Genomic DNA, 18,402 nt, shown 5'->3' on the forward strand with positions numbered 1-18,402 from the left:
GATTGGTGACAGCGCGTGACGTATTCGTCGGAGCGCGGCGCTCGCGTGCGCGAATTGAATTGTTCTAGAAGTTTCGATTGTCTGTTGCCGGTAACGATTGCGTGTACCGAATTGTTTTGAAAAGACTAAAGAACAATGAATCCCTGACTTTGACGAGGCTTAATGTCAGGCTCGAGATGAAATCACGAGCTCGCCTTGTGCGTGCGTTCAATAACAATTACTGTCGGTCGACCGAAGGAATTCTTACCCTTTTTTCGAATTACCGATCTCAAACATTCCCGCCCGCCTCGTCATCTCCGTGACGATATATGTATAAGGTTATGCATTGAGATTACAATAAAAAAACAGTAAACGCGTAAATAAAACAAGCGATACAATACAATGAATCCGTGGAAGAACTTGAACCGTAAACGAAAGTTATATGATAAATAACATTGAAGCAATGATTCACGAAAGTACACGCGATCAATTCAAGCTCTCCTGTAAATTTGATGCCTTCGCGGGCGAGATAAACGCGGTAGCATCCTCTGGCAATAGAACTAATTTGACTAGAGGACGAATTAATTCGGATGAGGCGGTTTTGACTGTGACCACTCGCACTACGCCGTCGTCTCCAGGATGTAGCTGCATGATCCGTGCCAGTGGCCACTTGTTTGGAGGTGAGAGCTCGGAACGAAGGATGCATAGCGATCCAATGCGTGGTGGCAAAGCGTCCTTGGTCCATTTCGGTCTGGTAACCAGAGTGTGTAAGTATTCGCGTGACCATCTCTGTCAGAAGTGGTCTCGCATTCGCTGAATAAGTTGCCACCTGGAAAGCAAATTCTCCTTCTCGTCCGACAAGGACGGCTCAGGAATGGTCAACAGTGGTGCCCCGATGAGCAGGTGACCTGGTGTCAGAGCCGTGAGGTCGTCGGAGTCGTCTGAGAGGGCATGCATGGGCCGGGAGTTCAGGCATGCCTCCACTTGTGCGAGCAGGGTGCTCATTTCCTCGAAGGTGAGCCTGGTTTCGCCGATGGTTCGGCGCAGGTGATACTTGGCAGATTTCACGGCCGCCTCCCAGAGTCCACCAAAATGTGGTGCCGAAGGGGGATGAAAGTGCCAATGGATCCCCTCTGATGTAGCGACGTGTGCGATCTTTCGTCCTTCTGACGAGGAGGCTCGGAGCATCTCTCGAAGTTGCCGGTCGGCGCCCGAAAAATTGGTGCCGCAATCGGAGTAGATGTCCGTGCACAGTCCTCGGCGAGATGTGAATCGACGGAGAGCAGCCAGGAAGACGTCGGTGGTGTAAGCTGAAACAGCCTCGAGATGAACGGCCTTGGAGCTAAAACAAATGAAAACTGCGATGAACGCTTTGTGAGCGCTGTGCCCTTTGCTCGTCCTGATGAAGATAGGCCCGGCGTAGTCGATGCCTGCGAGAAGAAAATGGTCGTCCAGGAGTCACTCTGCTTGGAGGAAGGTTTCCCATTCTCGGTTGCGGAGTGGCAGCCCTCCACCGTGTGCATGTCACGCACTGATGCAGCCATCGCTTGACCACCGCTCGGCCTTGTGGAACCGGAGGCGAAGCAATCCCAGAGTCAGCTGAACTCCTCCGTGGAGAGTACGGCGATGGTAGGCTTCCACCAGCAGGCGAGTGAGTCATGACCTTGGAGGCACGATGATAGGATGTCGCTCGTCGAAAGACAGCGCTGCGTGCTTGAGGCGTCCTCCGACTCGCAGGACTCCGTGTTCGTCCATGTACGGGCTGAGAGTTCGCAGATGGCTGGATCTGGCCAGATCGCGTTTGTTTTCGACAGCTGTCCTCTCCTCCTGACAATGCAGTGACTGCGCTACGCGAATCCATTGGAGGAGGGCTGCGTCGAGTTCGGCTGGGAGAAGTGCTGACCCGTGGAGTTGATCGTCCACAGAACCGGCTGGGCGACTGCGGTGACGCCAACGCAAGCACCAGGAAGTCACTCTGAGCAATTGGTGAAATGACGAGAACCTAAGCAGTTCTTCCGGCTCGTGGTTGTTCCTGATGACTGCCGCGAGTGTTGTGGCCCGTTGCTCCGTTACGTCCTTGATGGGCTCCAGATTGATGTTTGGCCATCGCGTCGGATTCCCGCACAACCATGCGGGACCCGTCCACCACAAGGGATGGCTGAGGAGCTCGCGTGGTGTTAGTCCCCGGGAGGCACAGTCGGCAGGGTTGTCCTTGCCCGGGACGTGACGCCATTGAGCCTCTGGAAGTTGCTGCTGGATTTGTGATACTCTGTTGGCCATGTATGTTTTCCAGCGGGAGGCGTGACCTCGAATCCAGTGTAGCGTGACCTTGAAGTCTGACCACAAGATCACTGGCGTTGCAGCTAAGTTTAGCACAGAGCGCGTGTGCACGAGTACACTTGAAAGTAAGGCGGCGGCGCAGAGTTCGAGTCGCGGGAGAGAAACGAGTTTGATCGGCGCGACCTTGCTTTTGGCTGTCAATAATCGAGTCTTTGTTTGGTTGTTTGCGGTGATGCGGAGGTATACCACAGTGGCGTAACCTCTTTCGGACGCGTCTGCGAAGCCGTGTAATTCGAGCTGAGAGCTCGTGTCGCCGGTGCCGAGCCAGCGGCCGACTCTGAGCAAGTGGAAGTTCTTCCCAGAGCCGCTTCCACTTTCCAGCGATGGTTGACGGCAATGGTGTGTCCCAATCTAGCTGTTGCAGCCAGGCCGACTGAATAAGAATTTTGGCTTGAATGGTTACTGGAGCCAGCCATCCGAGCGGGTCGAAGAGTCGAGCGGTCTCCGACAGCAGACTTCTTTTGGTGAATGCGACGACGGTGCGAGGAGGAACAGAGAAGGCGAATTCGTCCCTGGTTGGATACCAGCGCAATCCCAGCGTTGAGTGGTTCTCTTGTTCCCACGACCGCGAGTCTCTGGTAAGGCAGTACTCGGGCGGAATGTCGCGAAGAAGTTCCTGACAGTTGGCGGCCCACTTTCGGAGAGAGAACCCGCCCGCCATGCAGAGGTTGCGTAGCTCGATTTGAAGAGCGATCGCATCGTCTTTCTTATGCGCTCCGGTTACGACATCGTCGACGTAGCAGTCGTGTCGCAACGCATCTGCGCCTCGAGGGAAACGCGATCCGTCGTCATCGGCGAGTTGACGCAGAGTGCGAATGGCGAGAAATGGCGCGCAAGCGAGACCGTAAGTGACCGTTTTCAGTGTGAACTCGCGTATAGGCTCATCAACGCGGTGTCTCCAGAGGATGCATTGATGCCTTTGATCGTCGGGATGTACAAGAATCTGCCGATACATCTTTTCGATGTCGGCCACTAGCGCGTACCGATGCCACCGCAGAAGTACGTTCGCGAGGGGTGGCAGCCCCAACCAGTAGATGAGTATTGAGCGACTCACCGGACCTTGTACGCTGCGATCCGTTGAAGACGACCCTGAGCTTCGTCGTGGTGCTGGATTCTCGAAGGACGCCGTGATGTGGAAGGTAGCACCGATCTTCGCCTGAATTCGGTGGTTCTTGCGCCAATTTCATGTGACCTTGATCCTCGTATTCCTTCAGGAAGGCGCGGTAGAGATCGCCGAATCGTGCGTCTCTCTCACAGCGTCGCTCCATGGCGATTAAGAGTCGTTCAGCAGATCTTCTCGTATCAATCAGCGTCGTCGGCGGAGATGCGAAAAGTAGTCGCACTACGTACCGTCCTTCGGCAGTGCGTTGGTGCTGCAGCGCGAAGATGTCTTCGCATTGCTGCTCTTTTGGCGTGAGTGCGACGGGAGCAGGCACTTCTCGTTCCTGTTCCCAGAAGCGATGCACAAGGTCGGCTAGCTCATGATCTACGGTGCACTGAAGCGAGTGGCGCTGTGCTGAGTTGGTTACTTGGTCGCAACCTCCCGATAAGATCCAGCCGAGCAGTGTCTTTTGAGCGATAGGCGCTTGGGGGCCTCCCTTGCGGACATCTTGGAGAATGATTGAGCATACTTCCGGTCCAAAAAGTAGCTCAATGGAGTCGTTTGCTGCGTAGTCTGGATCAGCCAATTGGAGCCCCTTTAAGTGTGGCCATTCCATTCTGATCCTTGCTTGAGGGCCTTGGTAAAGCGAAAGACGTGGCAGAATAAAGGCTCCGACGGTGAAGTCGGTCCCTGTTGTTAACGAGGTCACCTTGAGCGTTATCCTTCCCCTGCTGAGCCCGGAGCTTTTGTCGCTGATGCCGATGACTTCGATTGCGAATCGAGAGCGTGGCAGGCGTAGGCGCTGGACCAGAGCCTCGGAAATCAAAGAAATTTCCGAACCTTGGTCGATGAGCACGCGTGTGGTATGCCGATTGCCGTGACGATCAGCGACGGAAACTCGCGCAGTTGCGAGCAAAATAGCCTTGTGGTCGTTGTCGCGGCGCACTGCCTACAGTGAGCTGACCTCTTGAGGTTTCGTAAATTTTACTGAAGCGTACGTGTCGTGTAACATTGAGTGGTGACGAGACTTGCACGTAGCACACGTCCTCGTCGACTGGCACTTCGCGAATGTATGAGAGCCGAGGCAGTTGAAGCACAGCTTGTGAGTTTCGGCGTCGGCCTTGCGGTCGACAGCGGATTTTTTCTTGAATTCGTCACACACCATCACGTGGTGTTTACCCCTGCATAGGATGCATTGAGAGGATTCGGTGTGTTTCTTGACGTGATGCGACTTGGCAGATCGCGACGGGTTGTCGGAGACCTTGAGCGATTTTGGTTTGGATTTGCTTTGAGAGTACGTGCCCTTTGGTTTATGAAGTTCATTAGCTCTTTAAGAGTGGGCATGTCGCTCGAGGCGCTTGAGAGTGACTCCCACTCCAGGCGAGTTCTTGATCGAAGAGCTCGACGACAAGATGATTTAGTAGATCGAAGCCATGAGAGTCGATAGGCCTGTCAATGCTCTCCTGGCCGTTGACTACCCTGGTCACGGCGTTGAAGACGCGGTTGAGCTCCTCCTCAGTTTCGTTCTTCATCTTAGCCACGGCGGTAAACTTGGAGAAATTGGAGCGTGATAACTCTCTCTTATTTTCGTACTGCTCGCTCAGCAGCTCCCATGCGTGGATAGTTGTCTTCGGTCAGTTGCCAACGGTTGAATCAGTTCCTTAGCAGGACCCTCCAGACAAGTTTTCAGGTAATGAAATTTCTCGATTACTGAGATTGATGAATTGTTTCCGACAATGGATTGGAAGAGATCTCGGAATGTAGGCCAGTCTTCGAATGCGCCCGAGAAAGCACTAATCTTGAGGCGAGGCAGCGACGGTTTCCCGGAAGACACATTACCTTCTGTTTTGGAAGGTGAACTCGGTTCCTTCGCCATGAGTTTCGTCCGGTACTCGTCCAGCAGGCTTTGCTGCTGCACGTACATGATTTCGGCGGAATCGGCAAATTGAGACGTATTGTACTCACTCTGATCGAAGGCTTCCTTGTAATGTGCTCGAATAAGCTCGTGGTGCCTTTCAAATTTCGTCCACAGCTGGTCGAGAAGCGTCGAGCGGATTTCGACAGCGCGGAGGGTGATGTTGGCTGTCCCCATTTTCTTTAAATTGGTCACTGACCTGGCCATGCGACTATGGATGTCACTCTGGGCGGTCAGCAAGGCGGTTATTTCGTCACTCATGATTTCACTTGCGAATTCTTCTCTAGAAACTTAAAAATGTAAAACTGGAATCAGATTCCGTTTTGGTTTCCTTGGATGTAGTATCCCTTTTCACTAACATATCTATAGATTTGGCATCTGATAGTGTGGTTGTGAGGTGGGATGCTATATCTAAGAAAATTAAGATTCCTTTGGACGAGTTTCGATAGCCTTTCGAATGGTTCTGAATTCGACATTTTTCATTTTTAATCAAAAAATATATAAACAGATTTTTGGGACCCCCATGGGTTCACCTTTGTCACCGGTTGTTGCAAGTATTGTCATGCAGGAAGATGGCTATTGGAATGCTGCCTTGTCGTCTGTTGTTTTACTACCGATACGTCAATGATATTATCTTAGCCGCTCCTTCTGAAAGTATTTATGATATTTTGGATGTTTTCAATTCATTACATACTAGATTACAGTTCACCATGGAGATAAGTGATGGAAGAATAAGTTATTTAGATACGATGGTAATTATCGATGAACGGAATCTCATTTTTGATGTTTACCGTAAAGCAGCCTTTTCCGGCAGATTTCTTAATTTCCATTCACACCACCCACTCTGTCATAAAAGAGGTGTGATTTATGGAGTCGTGGATAAGATATTTTGTTTGTGTCATCCGAAATTCCAACAAAATAATTTGATTGACGCTATTAAGATTTTTTTACAAAATGGATATCCGTTAAGTTTTATTTTTTCGACCATTCATAATAGAATAAAATATCACATTAATAAGTTTAATAATTTAAATAAGAATAAGGATGACACTGGGAGAAGGTTCTTTACGATTCCATATGTTAATACGATATCCGAAAGATTTATACCTATTGTTAATATGCTTAATTGTAAATTGGCTTTTACTATTCCTAACACATTGAGAAGTTTTATAAGGAGAGGAAAGGATGATTTGGAACACGTTCAGAGTCAAAATGTGGTTTATAGAATATCCTGTGAGGATTGTGATGCCAGTTATGTTGGCCAAACTAAAAGACAATTAAAGACCAGATTGCATGAACATGTTTCTGATATCAATATAAGTTCAAAATCTCCATCAGTGATTTCCAACCATCGTATGGTGGAGAATCATAACTTTAAATGGGATAAAGTAGAAATATTGGATATAAAGCCTTCATACAACAAAAGGTTGATATCAGAAATGGTTCATATTACAAAACAGAAGCATGGGATTAATAGACAAAATGACACGGAATCTTTGCCGGATTTGTATTCTGACATTATACATTCTCTTTCTCCTTTCTAACATCTTCTGTCCTTTTCCTCCTATTTTTCCTTTTTCCGTTTATCGATAATGTTTTTCTGTTTGACATTTCGTTGTGTGACATCGTTTAAGTCAGATGCTCGTTACTTTTGCAAATTTGCTTTAATAACCTATTAAATTAAAAAGACTTTTTTACTGTACCACAAAATGGACCACATTTTACATTTTTTTCTCGTTGTGTATTATGGGACTTTTAACAGATTTACTAAGGTATATCATCATATTTTTAATTTTTATATGATTAATATTAATTCTTTTTGTTTACGGTTACTTTTCCAGAACTTTCTTATGACTTTGCTAATTCTTGATAAAAAAATGATTCACAGCGTATTACACAGAAAGAGGAAAGAATTTTTTGTTAATTTTAAGAATATTGTAAGATTATGTATTAATTTTTAATTTAGAACGACATTTATATTATCGTATGATGGCATTGAAAATGACTCAATTGGAGTTGAAACGTTTGTTTTATTTTATTGTATTTTAATTGTTTTTGTATTAAGTTTTTTATCTGAATTATAATTTTTTATATACGTCATTGGCTCTTTGCCCTTCTTTTATACTACCTTTTGCTTATTACTACAGAGCCTTTTATATTACTTTTAATAATATTTATAATAAATTTAATGTTTAATAATATAATGTAATAATAATATTTTGATTCTTTACTTCACACTTTCTTAAAAAAATGGATTTTTGGTCGATTACATTTGATTACATCTTGTAACCTCACCACGTTTTTATTTTATTCTTACTTTTTCTTCTTCTTCTATATTTGAGTGGCCCAGATTCCGATATAGCCGGATTAACGTGGCCAGTCTTATCCAAATTGAGATGTAGTAAAATTCGAAAATTGAAATGCAATGCACCGGCCACCTTGAACCGGACAGAAGTAACAAAAAAGGGATGTAATCAAAGCGAAAATGGAAAGCGCACCTTTAGACACCAGATTGGGCACTTGCGACTATGACGCTTCGGCGCCGCACGGACGCGCGTCCAGATGAATAAAGGGATTATTGGTGATGTAATGCTACGAAGTCGGCCACACTTTTCAAAAAATGTAATTGAGATGATGCAACACCTGAAGCGAGGCGAAACACACGTCCGATCCGCTCAAAAATTCTCGCGCAAGACTTATTTTATTTTCACACTTCCCGCTCATTCACGAAGAACTGAATTTGATGATTAGCCATTAGCACTAACATTTAGATTTAGAGATTCAAGATTGAAATCCGAGTTCAGATATTGGAGACCAGATTTGAGATCTAAAGAAGGACTATGAATTCGGGCCTTAGTCCACGTTTTGTTTTGCGTACTATTCTGGGGCTATCATATGGTAATAATAAAATTTTTTTATTACTGATAGAAATTACACTCATGAATCAGCACAATAGTAATTAAGAGGGAAATATAGTAAGCGAATATAAATATCTACAAATATTGGAAACACCTATATCAGTTTTTTTTTAAATGGACGCCACATTGCAATACCAAGTAACTGACCAATAAGATGCGTAAGAAAGAATTGTAAAAACCGATGTGAAACAATTTACTATATTACACTGTAATTTTTTATCATATTGAGAATGACGGAAACGTTTTGTGTATTATTATTAATTTTAAACATTAAATTGAATTGTTAGCAACAAAAATCTAGCTTGTAGCCCTTTTTATTATATTTATTTTAATTATAATAATTTTTATCTAAATGGAGGCGTTTCGGAGATTTCAGATCAACTTGTTTGAAATGGAATTATACGATTTTTTTTATATATACACAATATATATATATATATATATCCTGTAATTATATTGCATATGAAGATATTAAGGTAGTGATATAAAAAAACCAACAGTTTAAGAAATATTTTATACTTTATTCCGGCATATATTAATATAAAATATTAAATAACTTGTAAACTATTAATTTTTTGATAATCGCATCTTAATACTTTTATGAATAATGAGATGACTCAATTGATGGAAAGAAAATACATAGTTGCTTTAAAAAATTATGTAATATTAAAGCAAAATAGATAATTTTTTAAAGAAGCAACTATGTGTTTTTTCCATCAATTGATTCATCTCATTATTCTGTTCATAAAAGTATTAAGACATGATTATCAAAAAATTAATAGTTTACTATTTATTTAACATTTTATGCACTGGACCATACAGGGTGATCCAAAAGTATGGAAACGGCCAAATAACTGTGGAGGAATGCACTTTGGGGAAAAAAGTTTCAGACAAAAGTCTTAGGTTTTTTTCCTGGCTATTCAATCGTGACCTGAGATTTGACCTTGACCGTGACTTTGAATGTCATTTCAAAGTCAAATTTACTTTTTTAAATAGGAACACATATTTTTGACTACAGGAAACAGCGGAAAATTTTATGTCCTCCTGTGACTTTGATCATGACCTTGACCATGCCCTTGAAGGTCAGTTCAACGTCAAGTTGACATTGTCAATGGAAATTCCTGTAAATTGGTATCTAGTGGTTTTCGGACTCGCTGATTACGATTTTGAAGTCGATTTTTAAAAATTCAAGATGGTGTATCCAATATGGCTGACGAAATTTGAAAAAACTATTGAATTTTTCTGTAAATTGGTATCTGGGGGTTTTCGTGGTCACTGATTACGAATCTAAAGTTCGTTTCCAAAAATTGAAGATGGCGGATCCAATATGGATGGTGGACGAATTAAAAAAAAATTATTGAATTTTCCTTTAATTTGAATCTAAGAATGTTTTGTGTTGCTGATAACGTCTAGGATCTGCTATACCTGAAAAAGTAAGGTACACCCAGGATGTGCCACGGGGAGACTCCTAAATACGATTTACATCCCATTTTTTTTAACTTTTTTTATTTTATTGTTTTTTTTGGTTTAAAAAATTTTTTTGTGTTTTTTTTGTTTTCTTTTTATTTTTTATAATGAAGTGAGCACCCAGCCAACTAAGGCAAGATGAAGTCAGCACCCAGACAACTAAGGTAAGTGTTAATGTAGCGGGTTAAGATGATCTTTGTGCACAAGCTTTTAAGTGTGTCATCTTAAAATTACTCAGGTAATTAATCAGGTCGTCCAGTAACAATATCCAGTGAATTAAATCAGTTAAATGTGGCTCTCTCTATTACAGAAGATCCTCATAATACGATTCGAAAATTGCAGCAGCAGCATGATTTATTTTATGGTTCGATGCAACGGATTCTAACAAAAATGCTGAAATTCCATCCTTACAAAGTAAAGCTTGTACAAGAATTAAATGACGATGATCCTGATAGGCGCGTACAGTTTGCGGAGTTGATGATGAACAGGATGGATGCTGACGCTAATTTTTTGAAGCGCATCGTATTTTCAGATGAAGCCACATTCTTTCTGAATGGTAGCATCAATAGGTATAACATGTCTTATTGGAGTGAGAGCAACCCAGAATGGATTATCGATAGTCGCTCCACTCAATATCCTTAAAAAGTGAACGTATGGGCCGGAATTATAAACAATACGATAATTGGTCCCTTCTTCATTGAGGGTAATCTTGATGGACGAAAATATGAGGAGTTGTTGAGAAACCAAATTGTCCCCGCTATTCAGGTCTTTGCAGGGATTCATTTCGATCACACTTGGTTTCAGCAAGATGGTGCAGCACCACATTACGCAAGAGATATTCGAAATTACCTACAAGAAGTGTTCGCAGGCAGATGGATAGGTCGGCGAGGAGTGATAGAATGGCCAGCGAGATCACCAGATCTTACGCCACTTGACTACTTCTTATGGGGCTATCTCAAAGATAGAGTGTATCGGACAAAACCGGCGAATATTGAGAAACTTAAATAGCGAATACGCGATGAAATCACTGCCATTGAACAAGACATGATTGAGAGGGCAGTATCAAGTTTTTACGATCGGATGGCGTTTTGTCAAGAAGTTGACGGTAATCACTTTGAACACAAGCTTTGAAGAGAGTAATTTTAAGATGACACACTTAAAAGCTTGTGTACAAAGATCATCTTAACCCACTACATTAACACTTACCTTAGTTGGCTGGGTGCTCACTTCATCTTGCCTTAATTGGCTGGGTGCTCACTTCATCATAAAAAATAAAAAGAAAACAAAAAAAACAAAAAAATTTTAAAAACCAAAAAAAAACAATAAAATAAAAAAAGTTAAAAAAAATGGGATGTAAATCGTACTTAGGAGTCTCCCCGTGGCACATCCTGGGTGTACTTTACTTTTTCAGGTATAGCGGATCCTAGACATTATCAGCAACACAAAACATTCCTAGATTCAAATTAAAGGAAAATTCAATAATTTTTTTTTAATTCGTCCACCATCCATATTGGATCCGCCATCTTCAATTTTTGAAAACGGACTTCAGATTCGTAATCAGCGACTCCGAAAACCACTTGATACCAATTTACAGGAATTTCCATTGACAATGTCAACTTGACGTTGAACTGACCTTCAAGGGCATGGTCAAGGTCATGATCAAAGTCACAGGCGGACGTAAAATTTTCCGCTGTTTCCATTCCTATGGTCAAAAATATGTGTTCCTATTTAAAAAAGTAAATTTGACTTTGAAATGACATTCAAAGTCACGGTCAAGGTCAAATCTCAGGTCACGATTGAATAGCCAGGAAAAAAACCTAAGACTTTTGTCTGAAACTTTTTTCCCCAAAGTGCATTCCTCCACAGTTATTTGGCCGTTTCCATACTTTTGGATCACCCTGTATATACATTGGAATGGGCATCGAGGAAAATTCGTAGCCACAATTGATCAGCCGTCATTTTAGTTGGGACGATATTTGAGCGAATCAGAAGCGTTCGCGCGCGCGTTACGATCGATGTATCGATCGATATACTATCGATATATGAAAATCTATATGGACATGAATGATATGTAAACAAAAATGTCACTTCAATTTTATTAGTACATTCAATAAAATAACACTTTTCATATCCTACATCATTAACACATGTGCAGGAATTGATACATTTAATACAAAAATTCTAGGAAATGAAATGCCTTTTTTACTTCTCTGCCCACATCCAGACACATAGCACTTCATGTTGATGCTTTGCACATTTTACAGTCACGCGATTTTATAACCTTTTAAAGTAATCTTTTAAATATAACTCCACACATGATGATCTTGCTGACATATGCGTCTCACTAAAGAACACTAAACGTAAGTGCGCATGAGTACCTGAAAGCTTCTGATTCGTTTTTATATTGTCCAAATTAAAATGGCGCTGATCAATTAGTGTCACGATTTTCTATGCTTCACAGCGAAAATGCTCATTCCAATGTATATACAGGGTGTCTCGAAAGTTTTTGCGTAGATAAAACGGACTAAACTGAGTCGAAAAATCCTCTATTTTGCAATTTTTGCAATAGTTAACAAGATGTCAATTATTAAAAATTGCTAAATATTGATCTTGAATAATTTTTTACTCAAATACTATCAACTTTATAAAAAATCTGCAAGAGACAAAATGAAAATGTTTTCAGAACTTTTTCAGAATTTTTTAATACCGTATTTTCTCATGTTGGTAAAAATAAGAAAATGCAATACTAAAAAGTTGATAAAAAATTCCGAAAAAATTCTTAGAATTTTATGAGAAAAAAAAATGATTTTTGTCTTTAGCAATTTTTCTGTAAAGTTGATAGTATTTAAATAAAAATTTATTCAAAACATTTGGCAATTTTTAATAATTTATATCTTGTTAACTGTTGCGAAAATTACAATGGTAGAGGACTTTTTGACTCAATTTAGTCCACTCTATCTACACAAAAGTAATTGGCAAAAACTTTTGGGACACTCTGTATAGTTAACAAAAAATATTTGATTTTTAAATTACAGCATAAAAAGTTAAAGTCTGAATTGCAATGTGAAAAATCGCATTAGATACGTCATATCTCAATATGGCGAGCTAGGGTTAAAAGAATATTACATATTATAGCAAATACTCAAATTAGCGTCCCTCTGCAGTCTGATAATGTGCTAGACGATTAAAAACTTAAGACTGCATTTCTCTTAAGACAGAATTCGCGAGGCATGATTTTAAATTCATTTATTATTCGACGTAAATCATTCAGATTTCGAGGTTTAGTATTATAAATTTTTCCCTTCAAATATCCCCACAAAAAGTCGAGTGGATTTAGATCAGGCGATCAGTGCTGACCATTCAATGTAACTCCTTCTATCCATCTATTCGAAAAAACTTCATTCAGATATTGATACGTACTCATAAACTGTAGTGAGATGGCGCCCCATCTTGCTGGAACTAAATGTCATTAAAATTTTGACGAGCAATGTTTCGGATTGCCGGAACTATTTCATCTTGAAGCATGGCTAAGTAATTGCGTTTAAATTACTTTCAACAAAGAAAGGCCCAATAATGGCTTCATTTAAAATTCCAGCCTGTACGTTGATTTTTTACTGATTCTGAGTATGTGCCTCGTACATGAGGATTTTCATCGCTCCAATATTTGTAATTATATCGATTTACATTCCCGGTTAGCTCAAAAGTAGCTTCATCTGAAAAAATAATGTTGACTACAAATAAAAAATTTCTATCGATATTTAACTTTCGCAAAATTCAATGCGACGATCAAAATCATCTTCACATAATTCCTGCGCCAGATGGATCTTATATGGATGAAATTTTTCCTTTTTTAGAATTTTATGAACTGACATAGAATCGATATTATGTTGTTGTGCAACTTTGCGAATTGAATTACGCAGATCTTCGATAAAAAACTGTAGAACATTCAATTCTTTTGTCAGGATTTGTCGCTATTGCTGGTCTACCTTGTCTATTATGGTCTTTTACAAAGCCACAACATTCTTCAAAACTTTATACAGTACAAATAACAGTAGATACATTGTCTTCATTCCTAAAAGTTTGATTGAAAAGTTCTGTACGTAAGACCTCCTATACGATCACCTCGCATCAAAGGAATATACGCTCCTGTTCAGTAAGCATTAAATATTTTAAATAAATATTTTATAAACAAAGATAACTATGTGACGATAGTTTCAAGAATGGAGTACTACGGAAAAGTATACCTTCTCAATCGCAGGTCACAGAAAGAATGAACTTGACAGGAGAGATCTCTAGATCTCAGGAGAGATCTAGAGATCTTATGTAGTCTCCAACTTTGTTGAAAGGGTGGGAAGGAGGGAGAGGGGATGGAAAAGAGTAGGAGGCAAGGGAGGAGGGGGAAGGAAAGAGAAGGAGCAGGTAGAGACATTCGCGGGCACATACATGACTCATAAATCCAGTCGGGCAATCTCTACGTAATACCTTAGATAATGCTATGATTTCGTAACTTTAAACTCTCATAACTTGTTGAAAAGTACTGATTAAAAAAAAGCTTTATTATAGTGTTTTAGAAAGCTCCCGACCTTAGCTATTACATACTAAAATCAAAAATAGGATGTTTCGTTTAAAAAAAATGTTTCGATTTGACGTTGACTTGACCTGGGTGCCGCCATCAAAGGTCAAATTGATAAGATCAGTCAATAGATTATTTTCAACCCCACAACTTTTGTATAAAACATTTTTCTCAAAAATGATTACTTTTTTAAGATATTTAAAGGGTCCGGGACTTTTTTTACACCTTGTATATATATATATATATATATATATATATATATATATATATATATGTATATATATATATATACATATATTATATTTATATTATATAAATTTATTATCGTATATATGAATTAGCAAACTTTACAATTTTTCTATTATATAACTTACCTTACATTATTTTTACTTTACTAGGATTTTTACAAACTCTTCATCCTTTTCACTTACGAGGGGTATCCAGAAAATAAGTTCCGTTTTTTTTTTACAAATAAAGTTTTTATTGAAAAAATCTAAAATTTACATGGATAATACTTGACAACTTCTTTTTCTACATAATTCCCGTCAATCTCAATACATTTTGTATATCTGGAAACAAGCTTCGAAATCCCTTCTGCATAGAAACTTCCCGCCAGTTCTTTAGTCCAGTTAGTTACAGCTGTCTGAACTTCCTCGTCGCTTTGGAAGCGTTTTCCGGCCAAGGACTCCTTCAGTTTCGTAAAAAGATGGTAGTCCGATGGTGCTAGATCCGGGCTATACGGTGGGTGGGTCAAAACATCCCAACTAAACTGATTCAAAAGTGCAGTTGTTGAAGCAGCGACGTGCGGCCGAGCATTGTCGTGAAGAAGGGACACACGAAAGGGATTTAAAATCTTGAGCAAAAAGAAACTGAATGATGCCGCGCAAAACAACTCGAGAAGGAATCGGAATGGAGGTGGCGGGACGCGAAGTGGAGGACTCCATTTTGATAACCTCTCCTGACCGTGTTTCACGAGCTACTGACGCCGAACACCGCTCATTCTATTCGGTAGCTTCCCCTCTTCAATGCTGTGTTGCCAGCTCGCTCATACATCGACCTTACTAAACGTATAATACAAACGGAACTTATTTTCTGGATACCCCTTGTATTTTAATAAAATTCATTTTCAGTAATATTAGGTTGGTGCATATGAAATGTCGGATTTTCTTTACATATGAACATTTGTCTCCCTGTTTTCGTTATGCTTTTGTTTTTGGCATAACCTCGTTTATAGTCGTATTGTCCATTGCCAGAGTCACATTTCAACAAAGAAGATTTTCTCAAAAGTGTTTCATTTTGTTATTTGTTTTGAATTTCGTAAGGATATAAATTCAACCGATATTCATGTAATTTTTTTATATGAGTATAAACTTGGTAATAATGCTGCAAAAGCTGCACGCAATATAAACCAGGCATTTGGGGAGAATACTGTTAACGATCGAAAAGTGCAGCGTTGGTTTGAAAAATTTCGGTCTGGTGATTTTTCCCTACAAAATGAACCGCGTGGAAGACCCAAAACGTCTATGAAAAATGATGCTCTAAAAGCATTGGTGGAAACGAATCCAACTGTATCTACAAGGGAACTTGCTACCAGAATGAAAGTTGACCATACAACGATATTGCGACACCTTTCTGAAATTGGCAAGGTGAAAAAAAATGGATAAATGGATACCGCACGAATTAACCGAGCAAAATAAGCTGGATCGAATGAATGTATGCTCATCATTATTAACCCGATTTCATCGAGAGCCATTTTTCGATCGGATTATTACTTGTGATGAAAAATGGATTCTTTACGACAAAAGGAAAAGGTGTGCTCGGTGGCTTGATAGGAATGAGGCTTGTGCTCATACTCCAAAGCCATCACTTCATCCACGGAAAATTTTAATAACTGTTTGGTGGAATGTGACTGGAGTAATTCATTACTCATTTTTTCGAACTGGGGAGACAATTACAGCCGAAAAGTACTGCTAGTACATTGATGAAATGCATGAAAAATTGAAAATTATACACCCATCACTTGTTAATCGGCATGGCCCAATACTTCTCCACGACAACGCTCGGCTGCATACGTCGTACAAAACAATTGCGAAATTAAATGAATTAAAATATGAAATTTTGCAGCACCCAGCTTTCACTGGATTTTTCGCCAATCGACTTTCATTTTTTTAAACATTTAGAACAGTTTTTACGGGCTAAACAGAAAATGAAGACAGAAAATGAAGACTGAAAAATTCCATATCAGAGTTTATTGATTCTAAAGATCAAAATTTCTTTAAGACAGGCATCTATGCATTAAAATCTCATTCGGAAAAGTATTGAAATAGAGCATATTTTGATTAAATAAACAGCTTTTGAAAAAAGATATGCAGTTTTATATATTCACTTAAAAATCCGACATTTCATATGCATCAACCTAATATAAAACCAACTATTAGCTGGCGATATTACGAACAGCAAGATATTCAATCTACGAAGACAGAGGTTGCAATGCAGTTTGTCGTTCGTTTTACACAGTAGGAGCAGTACCGCGAGCAGAGCATCCTGAGCAGGACCTCCGAGATAGCTGCGCAGACTGCTGCTGGTATACATCTCTGCGTAAACGAATGACGAACTGCGCTGCAGTCGCTTTCGCATGTAGAATAAACAAATGACATCTGTGGGAGTCACTGCATAAACAAACGCATCATGGGAGTTTACTGGCCCTAGTCCAGACTACAATATAAGTACATACAGTATGGATACTGAGCGTCGGCATCTTTGATATAGTGGGTCACATGACCCGCCACTATGTTGTGGATTGGAAAGGTGCTTATAAATTTGAGTTTTTATAAAACTACAGAATGTTTTTTCTACAAAAAAAGACATAATTCGATCGTGTCATGAAAATTGTTTATAGCGAAGACATTTTTAAATCAGAATTATATAATAATATAACGTTAATAAACTCATTATATAAAAATAATATTCACATTAATAATAATAATAATATTATATAAACAGTAATAAGTAAATTAAAAATAATAATTGATTAAATACTATATGAAAATTGTAATTGAATAATTATGTATAAAAAAATAATATATTGTATGAAATTATAATTAAATATGAAGTTGTAATTTAATAATATACGTACACACATACACACATATGCACACACGCATGCACACACACATACCCGCGCGCGCGCGCGCACACGCGCATACTTTATTACGGGAATACTTTATCGTATACAAATATAACAGTTTACACAATATAGTGTCTCCGAAAAAATTTGATTTAATTATTTAGTAAAACCTAATTTTATTAACCCTTTGCCATACCTTTCTTTTACAAATTAAAAAAAAATTAAGCTTTGTACGAATGATGTACCACGGCTCTCACCCGTGATACTCATGTTTGGCACAATTTTCTTACCACGAGTCTCACACAATATTGTAGTAAAAGATTAATTATATTTTATGGGAAGAAGATTCACAGCTAACCTAATCTAACCTGCAATTTCAACTTGCTGAAGGCAGCCACATTCCTGAGTATCAATTCTCTAACTTTTATCATATTTTACCATATTTTATATGATGCAATTGCGAGCAATCTCAAGGGAGTTCATTCGGCAAGAAATTTCTTGTCGAATGCTAAAATCCGAGAAAAAAAGGCCGAGAAATAGAGCGAGAGAGGAACCACAGCCGACTGAATCGACTGAATTGATAGTTTTAAGGTTAAGTATATAATTTTACACAGTCCAAAGACAAAAATAAAATCAAATATACATGGTGGCAATTTTGTTACTGGATGAAAAGGATGAAGAGATCTTTGAACCACATATGAGAATTACACGAAGAATGCTTAGAAATATTCATTTTCAACAGGATTGACTTTGTAAATAATAGCAGAGAATCATTTAAACCCAGTTCCATAACTCATGGTTTACTTTAACCATTTTTAATCGAAGTTCGACTTATTTGTCATCAATTGTTTTCAATTCTAGAATTGGAAAAAAATTAGAAATAAATTAGAAAAAAATTTTTTTAAATTAAAAAATTAGAAAAAAATTAGAAATAAATTGAATGGTCCGATTTATGTTGACCTATAAGCATCGTTGTCTTCA

At 39.6% G+C, this 18,402-nt stretch overlaps 2 protein-coding genes across 2 annotated transcripts; both read right to left on the reverse strand.

Moving 5' to 3' along the window:
• Positions 1–465: 465 nt before the first annotated feature.
• On the reverse strand, positions 466–1,639 carry LOC147907933 (uncharacterized). The gene is made up of 3 exons (XM_087411672.1): positions 1,512–1,639; positions 809–1,321; positions 466–730 (listed from the first exon to the last, which is right to left on the reverse strand). The coding sequence occupies exons 1-3, from the start codon at positions 1,637–1,639 to the stop codon at positions 466–468; spliced, it is 906 nt and encodes a 301-aa protein (XP_087267798.1).
• Positions 1,636–4,953, reverse strand: LOC147907934 (uncharacterized). The gene is made up of 5 exons (XM_087411673.1): positions 4,780–4,953; positions 4,386–4,724; positions 3,374–4,223; positions 2,443–3,291; positions 1,636–2,342 (listed from the first exon to the last, which is right to left on the reverse strand). The coding sequence occupies exons 1-5, from the start codon at positions 4,951–4,953 to the stop codon at positions 1,636–1,638; spliced, it is 2,919 nt and encodes a 972-aa protein (XP_087267799.1).
• Positions 4,954–18,402: the final 13,449 nt, after the last annotated feature.

Source organism: Acromyrmex echinatior, chromosome 12 (assembly GCF_024713525.1).
Source record: "Acromyrmex echinatior isolate Ae372 chromosome 12, ASM2471352v2, whole genome shotgun sequence".
In the NCBI taxonomy this organism is placed as follows: Eukaryota; Metazoa; Arthropoda; class Insecta; order Hymenoptera; family Formicidae; genus Acromyrmex; species Acromyrmex echinatior.